This window comes from Lutra lutra, chromosome 5, assembly GCF_902655055.1.
Source record: "Lutra lutra chromosome 5, mLutLut1.2, whole genome shotgun sequence".
NCBI lineage: Eukaryota > Metazoa > Chordata > Mammalia > Carnivora > Mustelidae > Lutra > Lutra lutra.
Genome location: NC_062282.1, coordinates 99,084,845 through 99,112,253, shown reverse-complemented (window position 1 = coordinate 99,112,253; position 27,409 = coordinate 99,084,845). Strand labels below are relative to the sequence as shown.

At 42.4% G+C, this 27,409-nt stretch overlaps 1 protein-coding gene and 1 pseudogene across 3 annotated transcripts in view; one reads left to right on the top strand and one right to left on the bottom strand.

Moving 5' to 3' along the window:
• OCLN (occludin) overlaps positions 1-27,409 on the bottom strand; it is a 66,396-nt gene that overhangs the window by 15,667 nt on the left and 23,320 nt on the right. For all 3 annotated transcript variants that reach the window (XM_047729958.1, XM_047729957.1, XM_047729960.1), the window contains one exon: positions 1,947-2,092. In XM_047729958.1, coding sequence (XP_047585914.1) covers positions 1,947-2,092 — 146 coding nt within the window. The remainder of the gene's footprint in view (positions 1-1,946; positions 2,093-27,409) is intronic.
• Positions 7,031-7,145, top strand: LOC125101440 (uncharacterized; annotated as a pseudogene).

Below are 27,409 nucleotides of genomic sequence, written 5' to 3'. Positions count from 1 at the left end.
CAGAGAGATCACAAGCAGGCAGAGAGGCAGGCAGAGAGAGAGGAGGAAGCAGGCTCCCTGCTGAGCAGAGAGCCCGATTCGGGGCTCGATCCCAGGACTCTGAGATCATGACCTGAGCCGAAGGCAGCGGCTTAACCCACTGAGCCACCCAGGCGCCCCCAAGAATAAGTAAGATTTTTAAATTGTTGCAAATGAATTTGTGAAAATATCTTGGTTTTCATGAAAAGAGACAGCATGTGGAATACTGTGTAACCATTCAGGCTTTATAATTAATTTAGAGGCACAGCTGGTCACAAGATGCATTATAAATATTTATTATGTATGCACGGAAGTCATACAAATCAGTTTTAAACTTTTACAAGGGTTGTGTCTCTACTTTGTATACCTTTGCCTGTGACTGCCTCAAGCACTATGGCTTTTTCTCAAAATCCAAACAGAAGGAGAACAAAGAAAATCCTCTTCCTCCAAATCATTCACAACTGAAACCAATGGCATAGTCAATTCTAAAGACCCAAACAAAATATGTATTGAGGGTAAGGCAAACTCCTGTCTGTTTCCAAGTTCCATTCCAGGGTAATAATAAACCCTATTGTCTCAAACTGACTCCACAATTAACTTAGCTGCAGGTGCCCAAACTACCGTGCATTCGGGGGGATTTCTACCTAAAGTGGACCACTAGATGGGAGGGATGGGGGTAGGCGAGGGAGCTGGAGACATAACTTTGAAGCAACACCAAGTTTTCCAGCAGATACACCTTTAACTTAAAACAATCCAAGTAGTTAAAGGGAAGGTTTATTTTTTAGTCTACAAAGGAATCTGAAGTTCTAGAATTGTATATAGAAAAGGGGGTGGCTGCCTGAGTCAGTCACTGGAATACGTGACTCTTAATCTCAAGGCTGTGAGTTTCAGCCCCACCGTGGGTGTAGAGGTGACCTAAAAATAAAATATTCAGGGGCACCTGGGTGGCTCGGTGGGTTGGGCCTCTGCCTTCCGCTTGGATCATGATCTCAGGCTCCTGGGATTGAGCCCCGAATCAGGCTCTCTGCTCAGCGGGGAGCTTGCTTCCCCATCTCTCTCCCCCTCTGCCTACCTCTCTGCTTATTTGTGATCTCTCTGTCAAATAAATAAATAAAACCTTAAAATAATAATAAAATAAAATCCTCAAAAAAAAGATGAATAATTTTTCATCCTCAGGCAAAAATTATATCCAGTCTACAACAGTATTTCAAAACACCCTTACCTCTCTAGTCATTAGGTTGAATTAGAATTAGGCTTTAGGGTAAATTAAAACCACAATAGGGATACCATTTCAGCAACCATAATGGCACCTACTCTAGTCCAGAAGCTCAGTGTGAGATTATTTACACTACTTGTAAAACTATACCTACAGGCTTTATCAGTTTTACATCCTCCCAGCAACATGAAGGATCTAGCACAGCCAGTGAGATCTCAGAATTCCTGAATTCAAACAAAGTCTGCTGTTAAATAAAGATGGACGTGCCTGTGGTGGATCAACCTGCAACCTTCTCCTTCCATTCATGAGACCTCTCAGGCAAGGAGAGACAGAACAGCACACAGCTCTGCTTTCTATCAGTACCATCCTCCACTTTAACCTCAACTTCAAAACCAGCAACAGGGAAGAGAACCAATTTTTTAGAGCAAAAAAAAAAAAAAAACCCAATTTATCCTTTCACCCTTAAACCAGCAAGAGAAAAGAAGCTTAGAAGGGGGAGAAGATCCCATCCGCTGACAGTCCCACCCTTCTCATCTGCCAACCCTCCATCAACAATGCAAAAGATCAGTCTCCAGCCTTTGGGAAACTGTTAAATTTATTTATTTATTTTAAAGCATTTATTTTAAATGGTACAATAGGAACTGATTTATCAACGTATCCAATTACTCATTTTTAAGACTCATTCTATCTAAAGGAGGAAGATGCTACTTACGGTGTTGATTTGTAGGAAGACTCCGGATAGGGCCTCTTGTCATTCACTTTACCGTTAGAAGAGTAGGCCACGGGACTGTCCACTCTCTCCACATAGTCAGAAGGGGGAGGAGGCATGTCCTGTGTGCCTGCAGAAACGTTTTTAACCTAAAGAAAAAGCCCCAGGAGACACAGTTATTACTGACCCTGTAATTTAAAGGGGAAAGAAATGAAGAAAAATATCACATATAAAATTACCTAATACTTATTGGGCTCATTAAATACTGTTAACCCACTTTGTTATTGTTAGTGTTAACAATCAAATCCGTATTCCTACCAATACACAAATGATGCCATTGTTAATTTAACAAGTACAGAATTACAAAAAAGAAAAAAAAAATTCCAATTACCTGACCCTCATCCTGATGTGACCAGGCAGAAAGATTATCCATTGCTCCACCCCATATACAAGGACTAATCTCATTTTATCTAGGCTGGGTCTGGGTTAGGGCAAGAATTTTCATTTCATTTCTTTTCCTTTCCTTTCTTTTTTTTTTTTTTTTTTAAAAGATTTTATTTATTTTATAGAGAGCACAGAGAACACAAGCGGGGGAGTGGCAGAGGGAGAGGGAGAAGAAGACTCCCCACTGAGAGGGAAGCCGACACGGGGCTCAATCCCAGGACCCCAGGATCATGACCTGAGCCGAAGGCAGACGTTTAACCAACTGAGCCACCCAGGCGCCCCAAGAATTTTCATCTCTAACAAGTTCTAAGGTAATGCTTATGCTGCTGTCTGGGCACCACAGTTAGAAAACTAATCTAGGACAAAAGACATTGGTTCTTCTTAACCTATCCACACTAAATACGGAATGTTGAAGCCACAGAAGAAATTAAGAAGCGCAAACTGATTTCTGCTATAGTTCTTTAGTGAGAGATTTATCTTTTTTTTTAAGATTTTATTTATTTATTTGACAGAGATCACAAGATCACAAGTAGGCAGAGAGAGAGGGGGAAACGGGCTCCCTGCTGAGCAGAGAGCCCGATGTGGGGCTCGATCTCAGGACTCTGAGACCATGACATGAGCCGAAGGCAGAGGCTTAACCCACTGAGCCACCCAGGTGCACCTATTCTCCTTTAACATACATTTTCAATGGCTCTGTTTTTAATACACGACCTCAGTATCAGGAAAAACCAAACAATCTGATTAAAAATGGGCAGAGGACCTGATAGACATTTCCCCAAAGAAGACGAACAGATGGCCAACAGACACATGAAACCATAAAAAAACTGACAGAAAAAAACTTAAGATGACACACACAAATGGAAAGATACTCCATGCTCTCGGATTATAAGAACCATTATTGTTCATATGTCCATACTACCCAAAGCAATCTACAGATGTAATGCAGTCCCTATCAAAATACCAACAGCACTGTTCACAGAACTAGAATAATATCTGAAATTTGTATGAAGGCACAAAGACTCCAAAAAGCCAAAGCAGTCTTGGGAAAGAACAACAAAACTGAAGGCATCACAACCCTGGACTGCAAGATATACTAAAAAGCTGAAGTATTCAAGACAGCATGGTAGTGGGACAAAAATTAGACACACAGATCAACGGAACAGAATGGAAAGCGCAGAAACAGACCACACTCATATGGTCAAACTAGACAAAGGAGGCAAGAACACAGAACCTGGAGAAAACAGTCTCTCCAACAGATGGGGCTGCACAACTGGATGGCGGTATGCCAAGGCTGAAACTGGATCACTGTCCTACACCAAATACACAAACTCAAAATGGCCTAAAGACCTAACTGGGAGGCCCGAAACCATACAACAATTAGAAGAAAACACAGGCAGTAATCTTTTTGGCATCAGCTATAGAAACATTTTTCTAGGTCTGTCTCCTGAGACAAGGCAAACAAAAGCAAAAATAAACTACGGGGACTACCCCAAAATAAAACTTTCGCACAGCAAAGTTAACAATCAACAAAACAAAGAGGCAACACACTGAATGAGAGAAAGTATTTGCGAATGATATATCCAATAAGGGATTAATATCTAAAATGCATGAACTCAGCATCCAGAAAAAACAAATAACCTGATTAAAAATGGGCAGAGGACCTGACACATTTCTCCCAAGACAACACACAAATGGCCAAGACACACATGGAAAGATGCTCAACATCACCAATCATCAGGGAAATGCAAATCAAAACTATTATGAGGTATCACCTTACACCCGCCAGAAAGGCAAAAATCAAAAAGAAATAATAAGAAGACAAAATAATGATGATAACAACAACAAAAAAAGACAAGACACCGGTAAAGATGTGGAGAAAAAGGAACCCTCAGGCACTACTGGACGGAATGCAAACTGGTGCAGCCACTATGGAATACAGTATGGAGGCTCCTCAAAAAATTAAAAATAGGCCATAAGATCCAGTCATTCCACTACTGGCCATTTGCCCAAAGAAAACAAAAACACTAATTCAAAAAGATATATGCATCCCTCCCTTTGTTTACTGCAGCATTATTTACAATAGCCAAGATGTGGAAACAACCAAAGTGTCCAATGACAGCTGACTGGGCAAAGACGATGTGATGTATATGGAATAATGTTACTCAGCCACAAAAAAGAACGAGATCTGGTCATATGCAACAACATGAATGGACCTAGAAGCTATGTTAGTCATATAAGTCAAGTTAAGTCAAGTAAGTCAGATAAAGAAAAACAAATACCACATGATTTCACTCATATATAGAATTTAAGAAATAAAACAAATGAATAAACACAGAAAAAAGGAGACAAAAACCAGATTTTTTTTTTAAGATTTTTATTTATTTAACACACAGCCAGCGATCACAAGTAGGCAGAGAGGCAGGTGAATAGAGAGGGGGAAGCAGGCTCCCGCTAAGCAGAGCGGGGATTGCTCATGCTTCATAATGTGGGGCTCGATCTCAGGACCCTGAGATCATGACCTGAGCTGAAGGCAGAAGCTTAACCCTCTGAGCCACCCAGGCGCCCCAAAAAACCAGATCTTCAATACAAGGAACAAACCTGTGGTTGCTGGAGGGGACGTGGGTGGGGGGATAGGTAAAATAAAGGGGATTAAAAGGTGCAAACTTGGCGTGCCTGAGTGGCTCAGTGGGTTAAGCCTCTGCCTTCGGCTCAGGTCGTGATCTCAGGGTCCTGGAATCGAGCCCCATGTCAGGCTCTCTGCTCGGCAGGGAGCCTGCTTCCCCCTCTCTCTCTCTGCCTGCCTCTCTGACTACTTGTGATCTCTATCAAATAAATAAATAAACTCTTAAAAAAAAAGAGGTGCAAACTTCCAGTTACAAAACAAGTCACAAAGATGAAAAGTTCAGCATAGAAAATACAGTCAGTAAGATTGTAATAAGGTTGTTTGGTGAGAAGTGGTGACTATACTTATCACATGAGCAATGAGGAATATAGACAGTTGTGGAATCATTACGTCGTACACCTGAAACTGATATAACATTGTATGTTAATTTTACTACAACTAAAAAAAATTAGTGGCATGGTCAATGGGGAAACGACCTACGTCATAAAGTTCTGTTTACAGTCCAATGAGATGAGAAGACACCATATTTAGCACAATACCTTGATGAGCATAGTAAAAACTCAGAAGATGCTGGGTTCTGAAATTAAAGCCAGTTGATGTAAACAAAGAACTTCTGTAAGTATTTAAATGTGAAAGACTATTTTGCTACTAAGTCCTTACAATTAGGTTCAGCACCAATACAGCCTATTTCCCTACAACACACACAGTACGCCTTGTTTCCCATTAAGCATAGCATTGAAACAGGACCTGCTCCTTTCCATCATTGCAGTAACAGATACCAAGATACCTCTTTACCCACCACTTGAAGTACATAAGGTATTCTTGATTAGCAGTCCCTCAAGCCAGAAATGGGATCACTTCCTTCTGAAAGTGGGAGTTTGGCGGCAACTGGGAAACCAGTGGGTGGCTTGCAAGGGAGTGTGCTTAGATGTCACCGCATGAGGACACAGACAGGTGGGAACCATTCTCAGCTCCCAATGGATTCCCTAGAACTTGATACCACTGCCAAGCTTCACAGGCAAACGCTCCCCAAGTCAAAGGTCTATTCTTATCTTGGACACTTCATCAGAATTTCAAAAGACTTCCTTTACTTAAAGACCCATTTAACACTTTTCCATGTTTTTCCTCTTCATAACTTGAGCGAGGCTGCAAAGCTCGACTGTTCTGGTAAACCTGAAATCGAAACGTTACCAAAAAGGCACCTGGGTGTCCTTGCAGACTTCTTAGTGCCTGGAAGGATAAGCCTTTCCCCTGTCTTTGCCAGATAATTCTTAATTGGGCTTCAAGTCTTGGCTCACTACCAAGTAGTGGCCATGCCCATAAGCCCCCGAGGCCTTCCACACATGTCTTTGCTGAGAGATGAAGCACCTACCTGCGCTCGGTCTCGCTCAGCACCTGTGCACACAAGCCTCCCACGGGAGAGCACTTAGGCACGGCCTTACAGTCGTTCCCAACCAGAATAATGGCTTGTTCCCGTCATTGTTCTAACTTCAGGCGGCAGTGGACTATTCTTAAGACCACGACTTTCTGCCCGCTTACAATGTGCCAAACAATGAAACACAGATCATTCAGTAGGCACAAGCGTACAGGTAAATACTAACATTCCCTTTTCAGAAATGAGGAAGCTATGACTCAGGGAGCTAGACACCTTTTCCAAGCACCTACACCAAGGAAAAGGTTAATGTGGGATTGAACTATACAGCTCCCTCAAAAGCCTCTGCTACAATCCGCCACCCCTCCCTGGGCTGCCTCCTACCTTTCCCTGGGTCTCCAGAGCCCAGCATGGTACCAGGCACAAATCAGGAGCCCAGAACTGGCTGCAGAAAGGTGATCTCGTTTATTACTGCTGAACGTCTATACTGTACATATCCAAACATCTTATCAAATGAGCTGCTCTGAGCTGACCTTCAGCTCTTCGAGTCAGCAGAACCAGCCCAGCTTGACCCCTCACTTCACCCTCCAGCACAGGGCTCCAGTTTTTAAACCTTTTTTATGCATATACACAGAAAATCCCAAGGCAGTGCTTTGCTTTGGCAGAACGTATACTAAAGTTAGAACAATGCAGGGAAGATTAATTATTAACATGGCCCCGGTGCAAGTATGATATGCAAATTTGTAATGCATTGCAGATTAAAAAAAAAAATTCTCCAGCCAGACTCAAAGATAAATAAGAAGCAGGCTTTGTCCTGAAAAGGAGCTTAACAATCTCTAGGCAAAGGCAAAATATGTTTGTAAAACAAGGAGTAAGGTATTTTTTTTCTTCCTATCCTTCATTTTTCCAGAAAGAAGCTGAATTACTCCTTTTCTCATAGTACCAATGCAAACTTGCTGCATTCAAAGAATAGCAGCCCCAGTGGGCACTTACACAGGAGTCCTCAGCCTGTGTTTCCTGGTGTGAGCAGAGGCATTTCTTTTTTTTTTTTTGAGCAGAGGCATTTCTTTTTTTTTTTTAAAGATTTCATTTATTTATTTGACAGAGAGAGACACAGCAATAGAGGGAACACAAGCAGGGGGAGTGGGAGAGGGAGAAGCAGGCTTCCTGCTGAGCAGGGAGCCCCATGCTGGGCTCCACCCCAGGACTCATGACCTGAGCCAAAGGCAGATACCTAACGCACCCCACAAAGGGATTTCTGAGCAGCACTGGTATTACTGATTGGGTCCTCATCCAGTCCACAGAACTTGATGACATAGCTCAAATTCTTGACAATAAGCAAATAAAACCCACTATTCTAGTAACTGTTGTAAATTTTTAAAGCTTTAGAACCTGAGAAAAACGAGGCTTAATACTCAATAAAAAATAGTGAACGACTTTCCTAAAGTATCCTGAGAAAAGCTCTAAGGGATTAGGGTCAGAAGAAAGCAGAATGAAAATATGAAGTAAAAAAAGATAGGCCTTTTAAGCATAAGTACTGAGGGGAAAGAAAAGTTTGAGAGCCGGTGGGTACTGCTCTGAAGCCCGGTGGAGCCTCGGGGCCAGCCAGCCTGGAGGCCTGATCCCATACTCCCACCCCAGAGCCTTTTAGTGGGGAGGAGACCCAAGCAAAGCAGGGGGAGTGGGGGTGGACGGATGCTGCAGAAATCCACACAGCAGGCCCAACTGGCTTCCCTTAAATGGCTTCTGTTTGAGGAGGTGCTGGTCCTAGCAGCACCCCATCCCACATTCAGACATTGTGAAAGGGAAAAACAAGACAGCAGAAGGAAGCAGACGCCTGGGTGGCAAGTTGGTTAAGTATCTGCCTTTGGCTCAGGTCATGGTCCCAGCATTCTGGAATCAAGCCCCACATGGAGCCCCACACAGGAGCCTGCTTCTCCCTCTCCCTGCTGCTCCTCCTGCTTGTGCTCTCTCTCTGACGAATAAGTAAATGAAATCTTTGAAAAAGAGAAGAAAAAGGAGGGACGGACATACACAGTGGCTGTGGAGAAAACATACATCTAACCAACTAAAGAGTGACTCAGACTCACTCTTTTTTTTTTTAAAGATTTTATTTATTTATTTGACAGAGAGAGATCACAAGCAGGCAGAGAGGCAGGCAGAGAGAGAGGAGGAAGCAGGCTCCCTGCTGAGCAGAGAGCCCGATGCGGGGCTCGATCCCAGGACCCTGAGATCATGACCTGAGCCGAAGGCAGCGGCTTAACCCACTAAGCCACCCAGGCGCCCCAACTCAGACTCACTCTTGAGACTAACTTCAAAAAGGACAAGTACTCACACAGACCATGTTTAAAGAATACAAATAGGGACGCCTGGGTGGCTCAAATGGTTAAGCGGCTGCCTTCTGCTCAGGTCGTGATCCCAGCGTCCTGGGATCGAGTCCCACATCGGGCTCCCTGCTCAGCAGGGAGCCTGCTTCTCCCTCTGCCTGCCACTCTGTCTGCCTGTGCTCACTCTCTCTGACAAATAAATAAATAAAATCTTTAAAAAAAATACAAATAATTAATTTAGGGTGATACATAGGAAAGTTCCACTAAGATTCCTACTCCCATTAAGAAAGAACTAAAGTGCTTCTGAAATGTAAAAATAAAATACATTCAAATAAAGTAATTTCAAAAGATTTTCACAAGAGGTAATTACAACGAGGATAAATTTTTATTCAAAATTTAATTATACCTGGGGCGCCTGGGTAGCTTAATCAGTTAAGTGCCTGCCTTGGGCTCAAGTCATGATCCTGGGTTTCTGGGCTAGAGCCCCATGTTGGACTCCATACTCAGCGGAGATCCTGCTTCTCCCTCTGCCTCTTTGCCCCTCCCCCTGCTCGTACTCTCTCAAATAAATAAATAAAATCCTTTTTTAAAAAATCCTCCATTTTAATTACACTTATTAGAAGTGTTCTGATTACGCACTTGTGAAAAAAATCCTGGTAACAAATAACATCTAACGCTCCTTGGAGAGTTAATAAAAACATCCTAAGTCCCTGTGGGGTGCCAAAAGGCAAACAAAAGGGGTGGCTCCAGCGCAGCTGTCCTCCCAGCAACTATCATCACGGCCCTTCCTCCCCTGGATCCGAGCATCTCCACCATCATGGGTGCCTGCGCTCTGGGCTTCAGTGCAGCCGCCCCACCTTGACTTTCTTCAAGTCAGAGATGGCACAAAAAGGTCAAGAAAGGTTTAGGTCACTTTGAAAGGAAACCCTCCCTCTCCCAAAACCAAGTGTGGGAAAACACTGCTCTCCACACAAATCAAGGTCATCTGCAATTAGCATAACTCAAAAAGAGCAATGACAGCCAACCCCCACTCTCCTCTTGGCCCCCTCTTCATTCCCAGTCCACACAACACAGGCTCCACCCTCATCCAAGTGGTGGGGACAATGTGACACAAGTCACTGACCTCTAAGAACGGAAGGGAAAGTTCACCTGTTTGAGTATCGGTCACATGCCTACAAAACCTGGCCTTGTTTGTTCCTCACCATTGCCAGGAGAGATAGGACTATCTCTATTTTCAGATGAGGAAATTGAGTCTTTGTGAATAAATTAATCAGCCCAAGGTCACTTGGTAGAGGGAGGACTGGAACCCTGGTCTGCCTGACTCCAAAGACAAACTCTTTCTGGCACAACTAACAGCCACCTCAGTCACTTAAGGATGGGTGCTGACTATTCCCCGAAACAACAGGAACCATTCTCAGCGCCTTACCTCCTCACCACACCCTAACCGGTATGACGTGAATCCACTCTGAAGAATTTTACTTGCTTATCAGACGAATGTGTTAGAGATGATTTTGAAACAAAATTACTGTGGATTAAACGGACTTGAAAATTAAAACGAATACGTGCTTTGTCACCAGGGGTCTCTGTTGAGATCAGAGTGTAGGAACACCACCCTCCAAAGGGAAACAGAAAGGCTTTTCCTGCTTGGTAAGTTAAGTGGAGAAACATAGCAGACATCAGAGGGAAGAGCACCATAATCTCAAAGTACCATCTCCAGTGTTTACCACCTGAGGTCCACCTTCTCTGGCACTACAGCAAGTGGCCCAACTCGTTTTTCCTGTTTTTGGTTGTTTTACACTCATAGATGCTCGCTCAACAAAGCCTCAAAATTGCCTCTAGAAAGCACCCTCAAGAGGTTCCTCTGCCCTCGGTGGGTTGAACAGAGATGCTCTCCAAGGAACTAATCCCACAAATGATGAGATGGTGGACGAGGCTTGAGCAAATCTGATTAATTTATCTTAATCAGATGCCACTGAGGATTTAGCTATCACAAGGTCCCCTGCCCAAACTGACGTTGCCCACAGGGAATTATTAATGTATACCAGCAAAGGTGAATTCTGCCGCTCCCTAAGTTTCAATGAGGTATTTGAACTTGGGGGGTGGAGAGCAGTCTAGAAACCTCATACTCAGTCTGTGATCTCATTCAAGGTCCCCTTGTCCTGCAAATGGAAATCGTGCTGCAGACTCATGTACCCTGTGTCAGCACACCCCAACAGGTGTGCCATGAGGCACAGAACACCTCAGTCCTCAGAGCTAGAGCCCATGGTTAGTCACCATCTAGGGATCCACATCCCCTTTAAGTTTACTGCTCTGTACAACAATACCATTTTCTAAGTATGCCATGGCATGGAAAAGGCCTCGGCTTCTCTCAAAAGCTCTCTGGGGTTGCGGTGTTACAGCTGCAGCTTGCTTCTACAGAACAGCGGTTCTCAAAGCGTGGTCCCCACTCCAAGAACATCTACAGTACCTGAGAACTTGCTAGAACCACACACTCTCATGTGCCATTCCTGAGGATGAGAAACCACGGGGGTGGGCCAGCAAGCCCTTTTAACTCTGCCCTCCACATGATCCTGATGCTTGCTATGGTTTGAAAACCGCTGAGGGACCATAGACTTTTCCTACACATCACAGACAAGTGACCCACTTAGACCATGACAACTACAGTTAACATTGATTGCAGTGCCAGAAACGTAGGAATCTTTGCTTTCAGAGAGCCACAGAGACACCCACTAGCTCAAGCATTTTCGACCTCCCACCTCACCATTCATCACAACTCCCTAAACTGGTTCTCTATGATGTTCTGGCCTCCCCAAGATGGAGCCCTAAGTCTGTAGACGAATAGGGCGCTCCTACTTTTGTTCTATTCTGTCCCCTCTGAGGCCACAGATAACATCAAAATCTTTCCTGGGGTGAGAACCTAGGATCCCGAGAGTCAGCACCCCTTCTTGGCCCTGGTTGAAAATTAAAATGCTGTTCCAGTTTCTGCAGATGTCTAATGTTGATCACCAGTGCCCCCCCCCCCCGTCCCTGTCACCTGCCCAAACACACTGGCCTCCCCACTCCCATGTGCAGCGATAGAACAGGCAGAGCCCGCCTACAACCTTCAAGAGAGCATTTGGTATTTTATCTCTCGTGGCAAGCTTACAAATCAGGGGAAGATTAAGTTAAAATGAACCAACATTACAGTTCCATACAAATTTTAGGATTATTTGTTCCAGCACTTTGAAGAATGGTGGTGGAATTTTGATAGGGATGGCACTGAAAGTATAGATTGCTCTGGGCCATATAGACATTTTAACAATGTTTATTCTTCCGCTCCATGACACCATACACAAAGATAAACTGGAAATGGATGAAAGACCTCAACATGAGGCAAGAATCTATCAAAATCCTAGAGGAGACCATAGGCAGTAACTTCTTCAACATCGGCCACAGCAACTTCTTTCAAGCCATGTCTCCAAAGGCAAAGGAAACAAAAGTGAAAATGAATTTTAGGACTTCATCAAGATAAAAAGCTTCTGTACAGCAAAGGAAACAGTCAACAAAACAAAAAGGCAACCCACACAATGGGAGATGTTCACAAATGACATTACAGACAAAGGGCTGATATCCAAGATCTAGAAATAACTCCTCAAACTCAACACCCAAAAAACAGATGATCATGTCAAAAAATGGGCAGAAGACATGAACAGACACTTCTGAAAAGAAAACATACAGAAAGCCAAAGTTGATGGCATCACAATTCCAGACTTCAAGCTCTATTACAAAGCTATCATCATCAAGACAGTACAGTACTGGCACAAAAACAGACACACAGATCAATAGAATAGAAGAGAGAGCCCAGAAATAGACCCTCAACTCTATGGTCAACTAATCTTCGACAAAGCAGAAAGAATGTCCAATGTTAAAAAGATAGTCTCTTCAACAAATGGTGTTGGGAAAATTGGATAGCCACAAGCAGAAAAATGAAATTGGACCATTTCCTTACATGACACATGAAAATAGACTCAAAATGGATGAAGGACCTCAATGTGAGAAAGGAATCCATCAAAATCCTTGAGGAGAACACAGGCAGCAACCTCTTCGACCTCAGCCGCAGCAACTTCTTCCAAGGAACATCGCCAAAGGCAAGGGACACAAGGGCAAAAATGAACTAATGGGACATCATCAAGATCAAAAGCTTTTGCACAGCAAAGGAAACAGTTAACAAAATCAAAAAACAGCAGACAAAATGGGAGAAGATATTTGGAAACGACATATCAGATAAAGGGTTAGTATCCAAAATCTATAAAGAACTTATCAAACTCAACACCCAAAGAACAAATAATCCAATCAAGAAATGGGCAGAGGACATGAATAGGCATTTCTACAAAGAAGACATCCAGATGGCCAACAGACACATGAAAAAGTGCTCCACATCACTCGGCATCAGGGAAATACAAATCAAAACCACAATGAGATACCACCTCACACCAGTCAGAATGGCTAAAATTTAACAAGTCAGGAAATGACAGATGCTGGCGAGGATGCGGAGATAGGGGAACCCTCCTACACTGTTGGTGGGAATGCAAGTTGGTGTAACCACTTGGAAAACAGCATGGAGGTTCCTTAAAGCATTGAAAATAGAACTACCCTATGGCCCAGCAATTGCACTCCTGGGTATTTACCCTAAAGATACAAATGTAGTGAACCGAAGGGCCACGTGCACCCAAATGTTTATAGCAGCAATGTCCACAATATCCAAACTATGGAAAGAACCTAGATGTCCATCAACAGATGAATGGATGAAGAAGATGTGGTGTATACACACACACACACACACACACAAAGAAATACTATGCATCCATCAAAAGAAATGAAATCTTGCCATTTGTGATGATGTGGATGGAACTAGAGGGTATTATGCTAGCGAAATAAGTCAATCAGAGAAAGACAATTATCATATGATCTCCCTGATATGAGGGAGTTGAGAGGCAACGTGGGGGGGTTTGGGGGTTAGGAAAAGAATAAATGAAACAAGATGGGATCAGGACGAGACAAACCATAAGAGACTCTTAATCTCACAAAACAAACTGAAGGTTGCGGTGGGGGCGGGGCAGGGAGAAGGAGGTGAGGTTATGGACATTGGGGAAGGTATGTGCTATGGTGAGTGCTGTGAAGTGTGTAAACCTGACGATTCACAGACCTGTACCCCTAGGGTTAATAATACATTATATGTTAATAAAAAAAAATAAACAATTTAAATTAAAAAAATAAAATAAAATAAAAACATACAAAAGGCTAACAGACACATGAGAAAATGTTCATCATTACTAACCATCAGGGGAATTAAAATCAAAACCACATTGAGATATCACCTTACACCAGGTAGAATGGTCAAAATCAACAAGACAGTAAACAACATATGTTGGAGAGGATGTGGAGAAAGGGGAACCCTCTTACACTGGTGGCAATGCAAGTTGGTGCAGCCACTTCGGAAAACTGTAGAGATTCCCCCAAAAATTAAAAACAGAGCTACCCTATGACCCTGCAATTGCACTACTGGGTATTTATCCCAAAGATAAAGACGTAGTGAAACGAAGGGCCACATGTACCCCAGTGTCCATAGCAGCAATGTCCACAATCGCCAAACTGTGCAAAGAGCCAAGATGCCCTTCAACAGAGGAATGGTTAAAGAAGATGCGGTCCATATATACAATGGAATATTACTCAGCCATCAGGAAGGATGTATACCCAACTTTTGCATCAACATAGATGGGACTGGAGGAGATTGTGCTGAGTGAAATAAGTCAAGCAGAGAGAGTCAGTTATCATATGGTTTCACTTACTTGTGGAGCATAAAGAATAACATGGAGGACATTAGGAGAAGGAAAGGAAAAGTGAATTGGGGGAAATCGGAGTGGGAGACAAACCATGAGAGAATGGACTCTGAGAAACAAACTGAGGGTTTTGGAAGGGAGGGGGGTGGGGGATGGGTGAGCCTGGTGGTGGGTATTAAGGAGGGCACATATTGCATGGAGCACTGGTGTGATGCATAAACAATGAATCTTTGAACACTAAAAAAATAAAATAAAATAAAACAAAGATGTTAAAAAAAAAAGAACCAACATTAAACGTATTTATATTTTGGGTACTCTTACCCAAGCTTCCTTATTCAAGCTCATCATTGCAACACGGGCAATTACCATTCTAGCTAGAATTTACTGTGTGTTAATAAGTTATGTGCTGGTCCTACCTAAGCCCTTTAATCACTACAGCATCAGCTTATCTGAAGATAAAACCTTTATTTACACTGACATATAAAGATTCTATCAAATGAAAAGACAAAGACACCTGGGGCAAGGTGATTACCTTCATCAGAGTCCAAGGAAGCCAAAAGTCACCCAATACTGATCACAAAGAACAGGGTCCAAGAGCCACATCATGGACCCTGTCTCTTTCTCTCCCCTTCTCTAGGTCCAGCCAGATCATTCTCACTAGCTCCTATCACGAAAGGTAAATGCTGGAAATAAGGCTACATAAATGTTTCATCACCATGTCAAAACCTCACAAACTTCTAGAAATGAGACTAGGTAGATATCAAAGTTAGTCTTTAGATTTAAAGTATGTCTTACTTAGGGGCGCCTGGGTGGGTTAAGCCGCTGCCTTCGGCTCAGGTCATGATCTCAGGGTCCTGGGATCGAGTCCCGCATCGGGCTCTCTGCTCAGCAGGGAGCCTGCTTCCCTCTCTCTCTCTCTCTGCCTGCCTCTCCATCTACTTGTGATCTCTCTCTGTCAAATAAATAAATTAAAAAAAAAAAAATCTTTAAAGTATGTCTTACTTAAAAACAGGATCTTATTTAATAAATTTCACTTACTACTTGGTAACAATGGAGAAATTAGTTGATGGCATGTTCTTTCCAAACAGTCTATTCTTGCTTCTGATATAAATCAAGTAGCATAACCAGAAAAAGTGCAAATTAGGAGACATGCAGAAAATACTAGCTGGGAAGTGATATCCTGGTCTGTAGTAGACAAGCATTTCGCATGCATATAAATCTCATTTTAGTCTGTGAGTTTTATTATCTAAGTACTGTTTTCCCCAATTCTACTGGCAAAGACAACTGAGGCTTAGAGATTTTCAGAGGAAGAACAACAGATCTATACGTTACAAGGCAAATACAACACTTGTCCTGCTGGTCATGAGGACAGGTTTGAGACAAGCTGCCAAAGCCCTCTGCAAACCTCAGTTTCTCCTTCTACAAGAAGGGTGCCCATCCTGTTAGGGCTGCAGTTAGGATAATAATAATGTATAAAGTGGCTAGCCCAAAATGTATACTTAGGATGTGCTGGTTCCTTTATTTCCTTTACTGTGATTTTTTTCCTTTGGCTTTGTTGCCAAAATTCAGATGTGAAACTCAAACCCGGGTCATCTTGATATACTACGCCGGCAAGAACACTAAGAAAGCAGTCTCAGCTAGAGCAGCCTCCACCTGACTCCAGGTCACTGCCAAGCTGCCATCTTGGTAGTGAGGTAGTGTGGTCGTGTAACCCCACCCTAAGGCCTCGGACCTCACTCAGATTGTTTCACTTTACCAAAGCCGGATTAAAATTTATTCACAGGGATGCCTGGGTGGCTCAGTTGGTTGGACGACTGCCTTCGGCTCAGGTCATGATCCCGGGGTTCCGGGATCGAGTCCCACATCGGGCTCCCAGCTCCATGGGGAGTCTGCTTCTCCCTCTGACCTTCTCCTCGCTCATGCTCTCTCTCACTGTCTCTCTCTCAAATAAATAAATAAATAAAATCTTTAAAAAAAAAAAAATTTATTCACAGAGCACTTGAAACCGAGGTGCTGAACTCTTAGTTACTATAGCACCCCGAACACAGTTGGTAGCAATAAAAACTAACCTCCAGAGCACGTGTCTTAGAATCAACGCCTCGATATTTATCATAGGCGTGTGCTTTTCCAAGGCCAGGCCCCACTGATAAGTATTAACTCCAGAGAAAATGAATATGTTTATGACCTTCTGAAAGTGCAGGTGGAGGGAAGAGAGATTTGAACACAAAGATAAACATGAAATACTCATCTTTGTGGGCTACTGAATATTTTCCCAACTCTGCTCTGACATCCAGGGCTAAAGAGCGCCCCCACTTGCATTGTTGGTGTTCTGGCAAGACTTGGCTCCTTAGAACACAGTTCTCTGCCCTGGTAAAGAAGCCCAACTCAAGCAGGGGTTGGAAGGGATCTGAGCAGCATGACACCCTCCTGGGAGAAGCTGGCAGAGTTCAGAGGGGCAATGAGTGAAGCAGGCATGTTCATGTTCAAAGCTGCCCAGAGGGGTACCTGGGTGGCTCAGTGGGTTAAAGCCTCTGCCTTCGGCTCAGGTCATGATCCCAGGGTCCTGGAATGGAGCCCTCCTTTGGGCTCTCTGCTCAGCGGGGAGTCCGCTTCCCCCCTACCCACCCCCCCCCGGCCTCTTGGCCTACTTGTGACCTCTCCCTGTCAAATAAATAAATAAAATCTTAAAAAAAAAAAAAAAAAAGAAAAAAGCTGCTCAGAAACCCATCCTAAGCTATTCAAAAGACATTCGGAATTTAAACCAGCCCACACTGCCAGAGTCATCATGAATCAGAGGGCAATTACAATTAATTCATGTACTACATATTGTCTACAGGGCAGTTTCCCTAGAAACCACCTCCCTATTCCACACAGTAACTGTGGGAAGTGCCAACTGCCATGTTATGTGATGAGGGTCCTCCCATGAGCACCACGGGTTAGTGTACAGATGGTCCCCTGACCTTAGCCTCATCAGGGCCCCTTCCCCAGGCCAGTCCTAGATGAAGCACTAACATGAAAAATTCAAGAGCTCTAAGTGGCTGCCCCTCGCCTCCGATAGAAAAATGAAGCCTATCCAGACAGAAGGAAAACAAGGAAATAAATCTTAACGGTGTTTAAATCCCTGATTTTAATTGTTCCTGATATCCAGCCATATTCCCATCCTCTGTGGCTAAGTTGTTGAAGTTCTAAGTACCATGAGTCAACACCCAAAATCTTGCAAATAAATTCCTCTTTTTACCTATACTAAGTTGTATTGTCTGTCACCTGTAACTAGGAAATTGCTAATTCATTTAACATCAAAATTATTTCTTTTTTGTATATTCAATTGTTTTCAATAACCCTGGAAGGCACACAACTATACTTATACTGCATTTTCTCAGATACAACCCACATCGGTCTTGAGAAGCAGACAAGATAATATGGCCAGATTTTATGAATAAGGAACCCAGGGTCCAGAGGACTTAACCTGTTTGCCAAAGAGTGCTGGAATCAGCACTCAAACCCAGACCTTCAAAATCCTGTGTTGCTGCCCTATACCAGGCATCCATTTCCAAACCAGACTTCCTTGACATACATATTGGTTAAAAACAATAGAAACAATCTGCCTTAAGTCACAACAGAAGCAGTGAAGCTAGACTCCAAACTCTGTTATTTCAAGTCCCTAGCATGCTGCTGCTGCTTTAGGGTAGATCACATAATTTATTAATTCTTCTGTTTGGAACACATCAAAGCATATATAGAATCTATGCAATAATAAAAAAAATTATTCGAGTGGAATTGAGCTAATACGCTGCTTCTACCAGACGAAGTTAGGAAAGCCACCATCATACATGAAGAGTAGAAGAAAGGGGTGGTCCTGACAACCCTGTGAGGCTGTTTATCCACAACACACTACGAAAGAAGGAAGGGTCTCCTCCGCCTATGGCAACGCACAAACCTAGCAGTGCCTGATTTTCCAGGCTGTACACATTGCTCAGAGCATCGAGGAGGAGGTCTGCTCCATATGAGAACATCTGAGGGGACCTACTCTGATTCCACTGGGACTATGAGTTGATTCCCAGCACTGAGAAGCACCTCAGTCCCAAGGTCAAGACGATGGAAAGGGAAAGATCACCATCTTATCTAATTGAAGCAGGGAAGGCAGCTTGGAGCTAGTTCACCTCTAGGGGCAGGTGAATGGAAGAGTAAAATCCACAAAGCATAATGTAACGTAGACTTAATAATTCTTGGGTGAGCTGGTGGATATGTAGGTGTCCATTATGAAACAAATAATAAACAGGGAGTCTATGCATGGGCCAGAGGTGACAATGTCATGAACCAAGATTTAAGATTAATTTGTTTCTGTGAACCTGAATTCCAATTAAAAAAGAGAGAGAGAAGTAATAATTAAAGTTTCCCTAAGAGCATGCTGGTATGGAAATACTCAGTTAGGGTTCTAGACCTGGCTTTATCACCTACTATATGACCCTATATATGTAAATAAAAAAATGCTCTCCACTTATGTAACAGCAAAGTTAACTTCAACACTGATTTCCTCCTTTTTCAAAAAAAATTACCATATACTTGAAGAAAATGATATAACAACTTTAAAAAAAAAAAAAAGATTATTTATTTGAGAGAGAGAGAGAAGCAGACTCCCCACCGAGCAGATAGCTCCATATGGAGCTCCATCCCAGGACTCTGAGATCAGGACCTGAGCTGAAGGCAGACACTTAACCAACTGAGTCACCCAGATGCCCCAATCTAGTAACTTTTTACATAATTATTCTTATCAAAATGAGTTCACAAAAAGAAGAATAACCTAGAGCATTGACTTTCACCAAAAATGTAAAATTTCAGAAGATAAAAATTCAGGATGACTGGCCATTTGGGAACAAAATTAAATTAGATCTTCTCTCATATCACACTAAGAAATAACTTGGTCAATCTGAATGAACTGTTTTAGTCAGTAATTAGGAATCAGTATTTATTAAAGACTTTACAGTGAAAACTGAATGCAGTGTATGGGGAACTCTTTCTATCATCTTTCCAACTTTTCAATAAATCTAAAACTATTCTAACATAAAAAATTTATTTTAAAAATTGGATTGGGGTTAGGGACGCCTGGGTGGCTCAGTTGGTTAAGCGGCTGCCTTCAGCTCAGGTCATGATCCCAGCATCCTGGGATTGAGTCCCACATCTGGCTCCTTGCTCAGCAGGGAGCCTGCTTCTCTCTCTGACTCTGCCTGCCCCTCTGTCTGCCTGTGCTCACTCTGAGAAATAAATAAATAAAATCTTAAAAAAAAAAAATTGGATTGGGGGTAATGGGTGCACAATGCTACAAGTTTACTAAAAATCAGTTAATTATATACTTATAATGTGTGAATTTTATGGTATACAAATTATACTTCATTAAAGCTATTTTTAAAAGTCCCTGGGTCTAGGGGCGCCTGAGTGGCTCAGCGGGATAAAGCCTCAGGTGGTGATCCCAAGGGTCCTGGGATTAAGCCCCACAGCGGGCTCTCTGCTCAGTAGGGAGCCTGCTTCCTCCTCTCTCTCTGCCTGCCTCTCCGCCTACTTGTGATCTCTGTCAAATAAATAAATAAAATCTTTAAATAAAATAAAAGTTCATGGGTCTAAAGGTTTAAAATGAAAAAAATTACAAAATCAAGAAACACAAGGGAGGAACTTTACACCAATCAAGGATGAACTGACAGGTATGTTTAACTTAATCCTCTGCACACATTTAGTCCACAACAGGGTAAAAAAATAAAACTTTAAAAACTGAAGAAGCAGGGCACCTGGGTGGCTCAGTGGGTTAAGCCGCTGCCTTCGGCTCAGGTCATGATCTCAGGGTCCTGGGATCGAGTCCCGCATCGGGCTCTCTGCTCGGCGGGGAGCCTGCTTCTCTCTCTCTCTCTCTCTCTCTCTGCCTGCCTCTCTGTCTACTTGTGATCTCTCTCTGTCAAATAAATAAATAAAATCTTAAAAAAAAAAAACAAAACTGAAGAAGCTATAGAAGACTATTCTTTTTTTTAAGATTTTATTTATTTATTTTAGAGAGTGCACACAGGGCCAGGGGCAGAGGGAGTCTCAAGCAGATTCCCTGCTGAGCACAGAGCCTGATGCAGGGCTCATCTCATGACCCTGAAATCACAACCTGAGCTGAAACCAAGATTTGGACACAACCAACTACCTACACAGTGCCCCGAAACTACAGAAGACTATTAACACACCTCAAAGATGTCTGGAAAACTCTCTAGGAACAGCACAAAAATAATATGGAAGCCATAAACATACAAATGGAAAAATGTAAGCACTTAAAAAATAAAAACATTGTAAAAAAAAAAAGGTGAAAGACTAAAAACAATCTGGGAAGAAATATTAGCAACATATAAGACAAAATGCTAATATTCACAATATGAAAAACTCCTTAAGAGTGAACAAACCAAAAGAAAACTAAGCCAAGGTATGAATCAATTAATTTAAGAATACAAATTAGCAGATGGAAATATGCTGAGTCACAAAAAAAATTTTTTTTAAGATTTTATTTGTTTTTTTGACAGAGCACGAGCAGGGGGCAGCGGCAGGCAGAGGGAGAGAGAGAGAAGCAGGCTCCCCGCTGAGCAGGGAGCCCGATGATGCAGGGAGATCATGACCTGAGCCAAAGGGAGATGCTTACCCAGCTGAGCCATCGAGGCACCCCTGATCACAGTAATTTTTAAGTTAAAATAAAACTCAATCTTCACTTATCAGATTAATAAAAATCAGACTATGGGGCGCCTGGGTGGCTCAGCGGGTTAAAGCCTCTGCCTTCGGCTCAGGTCATGATCCCAGGGTCCTGGGATCGGGCCCCACATCGGGCTCTCTGCTCAGCAGGGAGCCTGCTTCCCTTCCTCTCTCTGCCTGCCTCTCTGCCTACCTGTGATCTCTGTCTGTCAAATAAATAAATAAAATCTTTAAAAAAAAAATAAAATAAAATAAAAATCAGACTAGTGATGTCCAGAGCAGGGCAAAGATGTGGAGAAAAAAGCACTCTCCTATATTGTCAGTAGAACTAAACAGCCTTTAAAAACAAGGCAATGTGGCAGCACCTGACAATTTAAAATCTGACACTCGATGAACCCCTTTAAAAATCTATCTCATATATACCAGTAAGAGTGCATAAAAACATGTAGGAATGTTCACTGCCCCATTATCTCTAACTGCAAACAAGTGGAAGCAATCAAAACGTCCTTAAATAGGAGAATGAATCATAGTATCGTCATACTATGTAATACCATACAGCTGCTAAAAGCAACTAGGTAAAGGGTTATGTACTGACAGACTTAATTATTCTAAGTATTTTACAAAGTTCACTTATTGTAATAAACCCATGCAGTAGGTACAATGATCATCCTCATTTTAGAGATGGGGAAGCTCAAGTAGAAAGATCTTGTCATGGTCTCACAAAAGCAACTGGCAGGGCTGCATTATGACCCGGGGAATTTGGCCCAAGTCTACACTCTATACCCACTCTGCTATACTGTACTGATTTTGTGTCTGTGACTACACACATGGATGGAGTCTAAGTTGGGGAGCTGGGGGGGAGGGGAGAAACATCCACACGACAATAAGAAGTACCTAATTTCAAAAAATTAAATTGTGAGTGAGCAAATGAGTGTCTGAGAACGTATGAAATCAAGGGCGTCTGGGTGGCTCCGTCATTTAAAAGTCCAACTCTTAATTTCAGCTCAGATCACAATCTCAGGGTCATAAGATCGAGAGCCTGCGTAAGATTCTCTTTCTCCCTCTGCTCCTTCGCCACTCCCTACCCTCGCTCTTTCTCTCCCTTTCTTAGAAAAAAAAAAAAAGAAAAAGAAAAAAGCATGAAATCAATAATTAAGGAGAAGGATTAGGAAGACATTGACCTTTTTGATATGGAACAACTGAACAGTTCATTTGAGAAAATTCTTCAGAGAGCATTAAAAAATTTAAGAATAAAATTTGTCTGAATTTTCTTTCTTTTTTTTTTTTAAGTATATGTGCTGCCAAAACGAGCACTGAATTTTCATAAAAAGGGGGAAAAAAAAGGCTTGGGCACCTAGGTGCCTTAATTGGTTAAGCTTCCGACTCTTGATCTCACCTCACGTCTTGATTTCTGGGTCATGAGTTCAAGCCCTGTGCTGGGCTCCACACTGGGCAGAGAACCTACTTAAAAAAAAAAAAAGAAGAAAAGAAAAAAGATATAAACCTCTTAGAAGTCATTAAGCAGGCTCAGTGGAAATGGTGAGAGAGAAGATGGAACTTTCACCTTTTTCTTTTTTTTCCTATATTTGTGTTTTGTTAGAATAAATTTGTATTATTTTCATACTAAGACCTTCTCATAAACCACCACAAATAAAAGCCATTATTTTAAAAAGTTAAAAACTGAAAAAAAAAATTTAATACTTAGCAATAGGGATTGGCCAAATATATATATACCATGGAATGTTACTAGAAAAGGTGTGTGGAACCACAGATTCAAACATCACTGCTGGTTGTATAAATTGGTATAGCTATTTTAAAAGGCAATTTCAGTATTCAATTTCTCAATATTTATCAAATATATATATATATATATATATCTCCTCTGACTCAGTAATACTACTCTGAAAAATCTGTCCTAGAGAAGTATGTAACCAGATACACAAGGTATACAAAGTTTTTTGTGTTTTTTTTTTTAAGATTTTATTTAATTGACAGACAGAGATCACAAGTAGGCAGAGACGCCGGCGGAGAGAGAGGAGGAAGCAGGCTCCCCGCCGAGCAGAGAGACCCATGCGGGGCTCGATCCCAGGACTCCAAGATCCATGACCCGAGCCGAAGGCAGAGGCCTCAACCCACTGAGCCACCCAGGCGCCCCAGTATACAAAGTTTTTAAAATCCTATCACTGATTGTAATATTAAATAGCAAATGTATGGGGTGCCTGGGTGGCTCAGTCAGTTAAGCGTCTGCCTTCAGCACAGGTTGTGATCATGGGGTCCTGGGATCTAGCCCTGCATTGGGCTCCTTGCTCAGTGGGGAGCCTGCTTCTCCCTCTGCCTGTCACTCCCCCTGCTTGTGCTCTCTTTCTCACTGTCAAATAAATAAAAAAATCTTTAAAAAAAAAAAAAAAAGAGCAAATGTAATCATCAATGAGACTGGTTACATCAAACATGTTATATCCATATGAAACGTGAATATGAAGTGGTAAGTTCATCACAATAGGTTGTAAAGCAAAAAGGGCAAGGTACAGGTAGAATGGTGTGATCAGTACACTTTCGTGTAATTAAGCAGGGGGTCTATTTTTCTTTGATTTTATTTTCACAAAATGAAACAATGAAAGGAAGCACCTGGTTGGCTCAGTTGGTTGAGTGTCTGACCCTTGGTTTTGGCTTGGATCATGGTCTCAGGGTCCTGGGGTTGAGCCCACACTTTGGGAACCCCACTCAGTGGGGAGTGCGCTTGAATCCCTCTTCCTCTGCCCATCCCCCACTTGTGCTCTCTTCAAAATAAATAAGTCTTTTAAAAAAATACCACAATAGGGACGCCTGGGTGGCTCAGTTGGTTGGGCGGCTGCCTTCAGCTGGGGTCATGATCACAGTGTCCTGGGATCGAGTCCCGCATCGGGCTCCTTGCTCAGTGGGGAGCCTGCTTCTCCCTCTGCCTCTGCCTGCCGCTCTACCTGCTTGTGCTCTCTCTCTCTCTCTCTCTCTGACAAATAAATAAATAAATAAAATCTTAAAAAAAAAAAAAGATTGTCTTGGCTATTTGGGGTCTTTTGTGGTTCCATACAAATTTTAGGACTATTTGTTCTACTTCTGTGAAAAGTGCTGTTGGTATTTTGATAAGGAATGCATTAAATATACAGACTGCCTTGGGTCGTATGGACATTTGAACAATATTTGTTCTTCCAATCCACGGGCATGGAATGTCTTTATTTCCCTTTCTTTGTGTCAGCTTTAATTTCTTTCATCAGTGTTTTGTATTTCAGAGTACAGGTCTTTCACCTCTTTGAGCAAACCTGTTTTTTGTTTTGTTCTGTTTTTTTTTTTTTAATTTTTTATTTTTTCAGCATAACAGTATTCATTATTTTTGCACCACACCCAGTGCTCCATGCAATCCGTGCCCTCTAAAATACCCACCACCTGGTGCCCCCAACCTCCCACCCCCCACCCCTTGAAAATTCTCAGACCGTTTTTCAGAGTCCATAGTCTCTCATGGTTCACCTCCCCTTCCAATTTCCCTCAACTCCCTTCTCCTCTGTTTTTAATTATAATTCTGACCACAGGTTTTTTGTTTTATTTTTTTAAGTAGGCTCCACGCTGGGCTCACAGTCCTGAGACCAACACCTAAACCAAGACCAAGAGTTGGCCACTTAACACACCGAGCCACCCAGGTGCCCCATCCATAGGCTTTTTAAAAGATGATAATTGATTGGGGAAGTTGTTACTTTGCTAAAAAGTACAAAAATTTAAAATAGCACACTGACAGTTGCAACAACATAAATGAATCTCACAGACACTATGTTAAGTGGACGCAAAAACACACATTTTGTAATTTCATTCATAAGAATTTTAAGAACAGGCAAAACCAACTGACAGAAAAACCAAGTGACAGGAATGAGAGGGGTTACCATCCTCTAGGGGATGCTGAGAAAGGGCATGAGGGAACCACGGACACTGGAACAAACTACATCTTGACCTGGGTGAGTTATGTATACGTATAAAACCTCACCAAGCTAAGCAACTGGTGGACCTACTGTACTTTACTCTGTACACAAAGATATACATTGCACTTCAATAAAAAGTATCAAATATGTTTGAGGAGTATTTAACGATGTGATAAAAAGCCTGTAATATAATGTTAAATCAAAAAGCAGAATTTCTGGTGCCTGGGTGGCTCAGTGGGTTAAGCCGCGGCCTTCGGCTCGGGTCATGATCCCAGGGTCCTGGGATCGAGTCCCACATCGGGCTCTCTGCTCAGCGGGGAGCCTGCTTTCCTTCCTCTCTCTCTGCCTGCCTCTCTGCCTACTTGTGATCTCTGTCTGTCAAATAAATAAATAAAATCTTAAAAAAAAAAAAAAAAAAAGCAGAATTTCGGGGCGCCTGGGTGGCTCAGTGGGTTAAAGCCTCTGCCTTCAGCTCAGGTCATGATCCCGGGGTCCTGGGATCGAGCCCCTCATCGGGCTCTCTGCTTGGCGGGGAGCCTGCTTCCCCTTCTCTCTCTGCCTGCCTCTCCGCCTACTTGTGATCTCTGTCAAATAATTTAAAAAAAAAGTCTTAAAAAAAAGTAGAATTTCACACTGACAAGGAACATAATCACACTTCCTCTGATTTAGAATAAGAAGGGGGTGAGGGATTAAAGAAAATACATCAGGGGATACCTGGGTGGCTCAGTGGGTTAAGCCTCTGCCTTTGGCTCAGGTCATGATCTCAGGGTCCTGGGATCGAGCCCCACACAGGGCTCTCTGCTAAACATGGAGCCTGCTTCCCTTCTTCTCTCTCTGCCTGCCTCTCTGCCTACTTGTGATCTCTGCCTGTCAAATAAATAAATAAAATCTTAAAAAAAAAAAAAAAGAAAATACATCAGAAATTCAATTAGCTAACATATAGTACATCATCAATTTTTTTATGTAGTGTTCAGTGAATCTTTTTTTTAAAAAAATACTTTATTTATTCGACAGAGATCAAAAGTAGGCAGAGAGGCAGATAGAGAGAAAGAGGGGGAAGCAGGCTCCTCGCTGAGCAGAGAGCCCGATGTGGGGCTTGATCCCAGGATCATGACCTGAGCTGAAGGTAGAGGCTTAACCCCCTGAGCCACCCTGGCACCCCTCAATGATTCTTTAGTTGCATATAACACCCAGTGCTCATAACATCATGGGCCCTCCTTAATGCCCATCACCCAGTTACTATATATATATATATATCTTTAAAGATTTTATTTATCTGAGAGAAAGAGTATGAGAGAGTGCACGAGTCGGTGCAGAGGGATAAGAGGGAGAAGCAGGTTCTCCACTAAGCAGGGAGCCCAATGTCAGGACCTCAGGACCATGACCTGAGCCAAAAGCAGATGCTGAACAAACTGACCCACCCAGGCACCCCAATATATACATTTTTTAATTTAGAAAAAGTACCAATGGGGCGCCAATGGGTTAAGCCTCTGCCTTCGGCTCAGGTCATGATCTCGGGGTCCTGGGATCAAGTCCCGCATCAGGCTCTCTGCTCAGCAGGGAGCCTGCTTTCCCCTCTCTCTCTGCCTGCCTCCCTGCCTACTTGTGATCTCTCTCTCTGTCAAATAAATAAATAAAATCTTTAAAAAAAAAAAAGAAAGAAAGAAAGAAAAAGTACCAACCAGCTCTGGAGTTTGAGGACATAACAGAAGAAAACAAACACCCTCAAATTTATTAGAAGAACCTTCTCTGTCAAATAAATAAATAAAATCTTAAAAAAAAAAAACCTTCAAACATCTAACATACAACAATGTTGGTACAAACTTAAGGGACTGACTACAAAGGACCAGGTTAACACCCACAATATGGCCTGCTTGTTTTATAAAGTATAAGATATGCAGAAAGGGGAAGGGGGAAAAAAAAAAACAACAACCCTAAGAATCCCTAGGAAGGCAAAGAAACCATTGTGTTGGAGATTTGGAGACAGGAAATTACAGAGTTATACATTCTCCCACACATAATACCTAAGGGCTGAAACCTGCTTAAAACTCTTAAGACACAACTTTTGAAGTGCTTTTCTCTGGGGATTCTGATCCTAAAGATTTCAAAAATCCAGGAAAAAAGAGTAAGACCTAATAAAATAATAACTGTCTAGACCTACCCTAATACGTAGAGAAGAAGGAAACTAATTTTCAGTAGCTAATTAATTGTTCCTTTAATAAGGTTTTC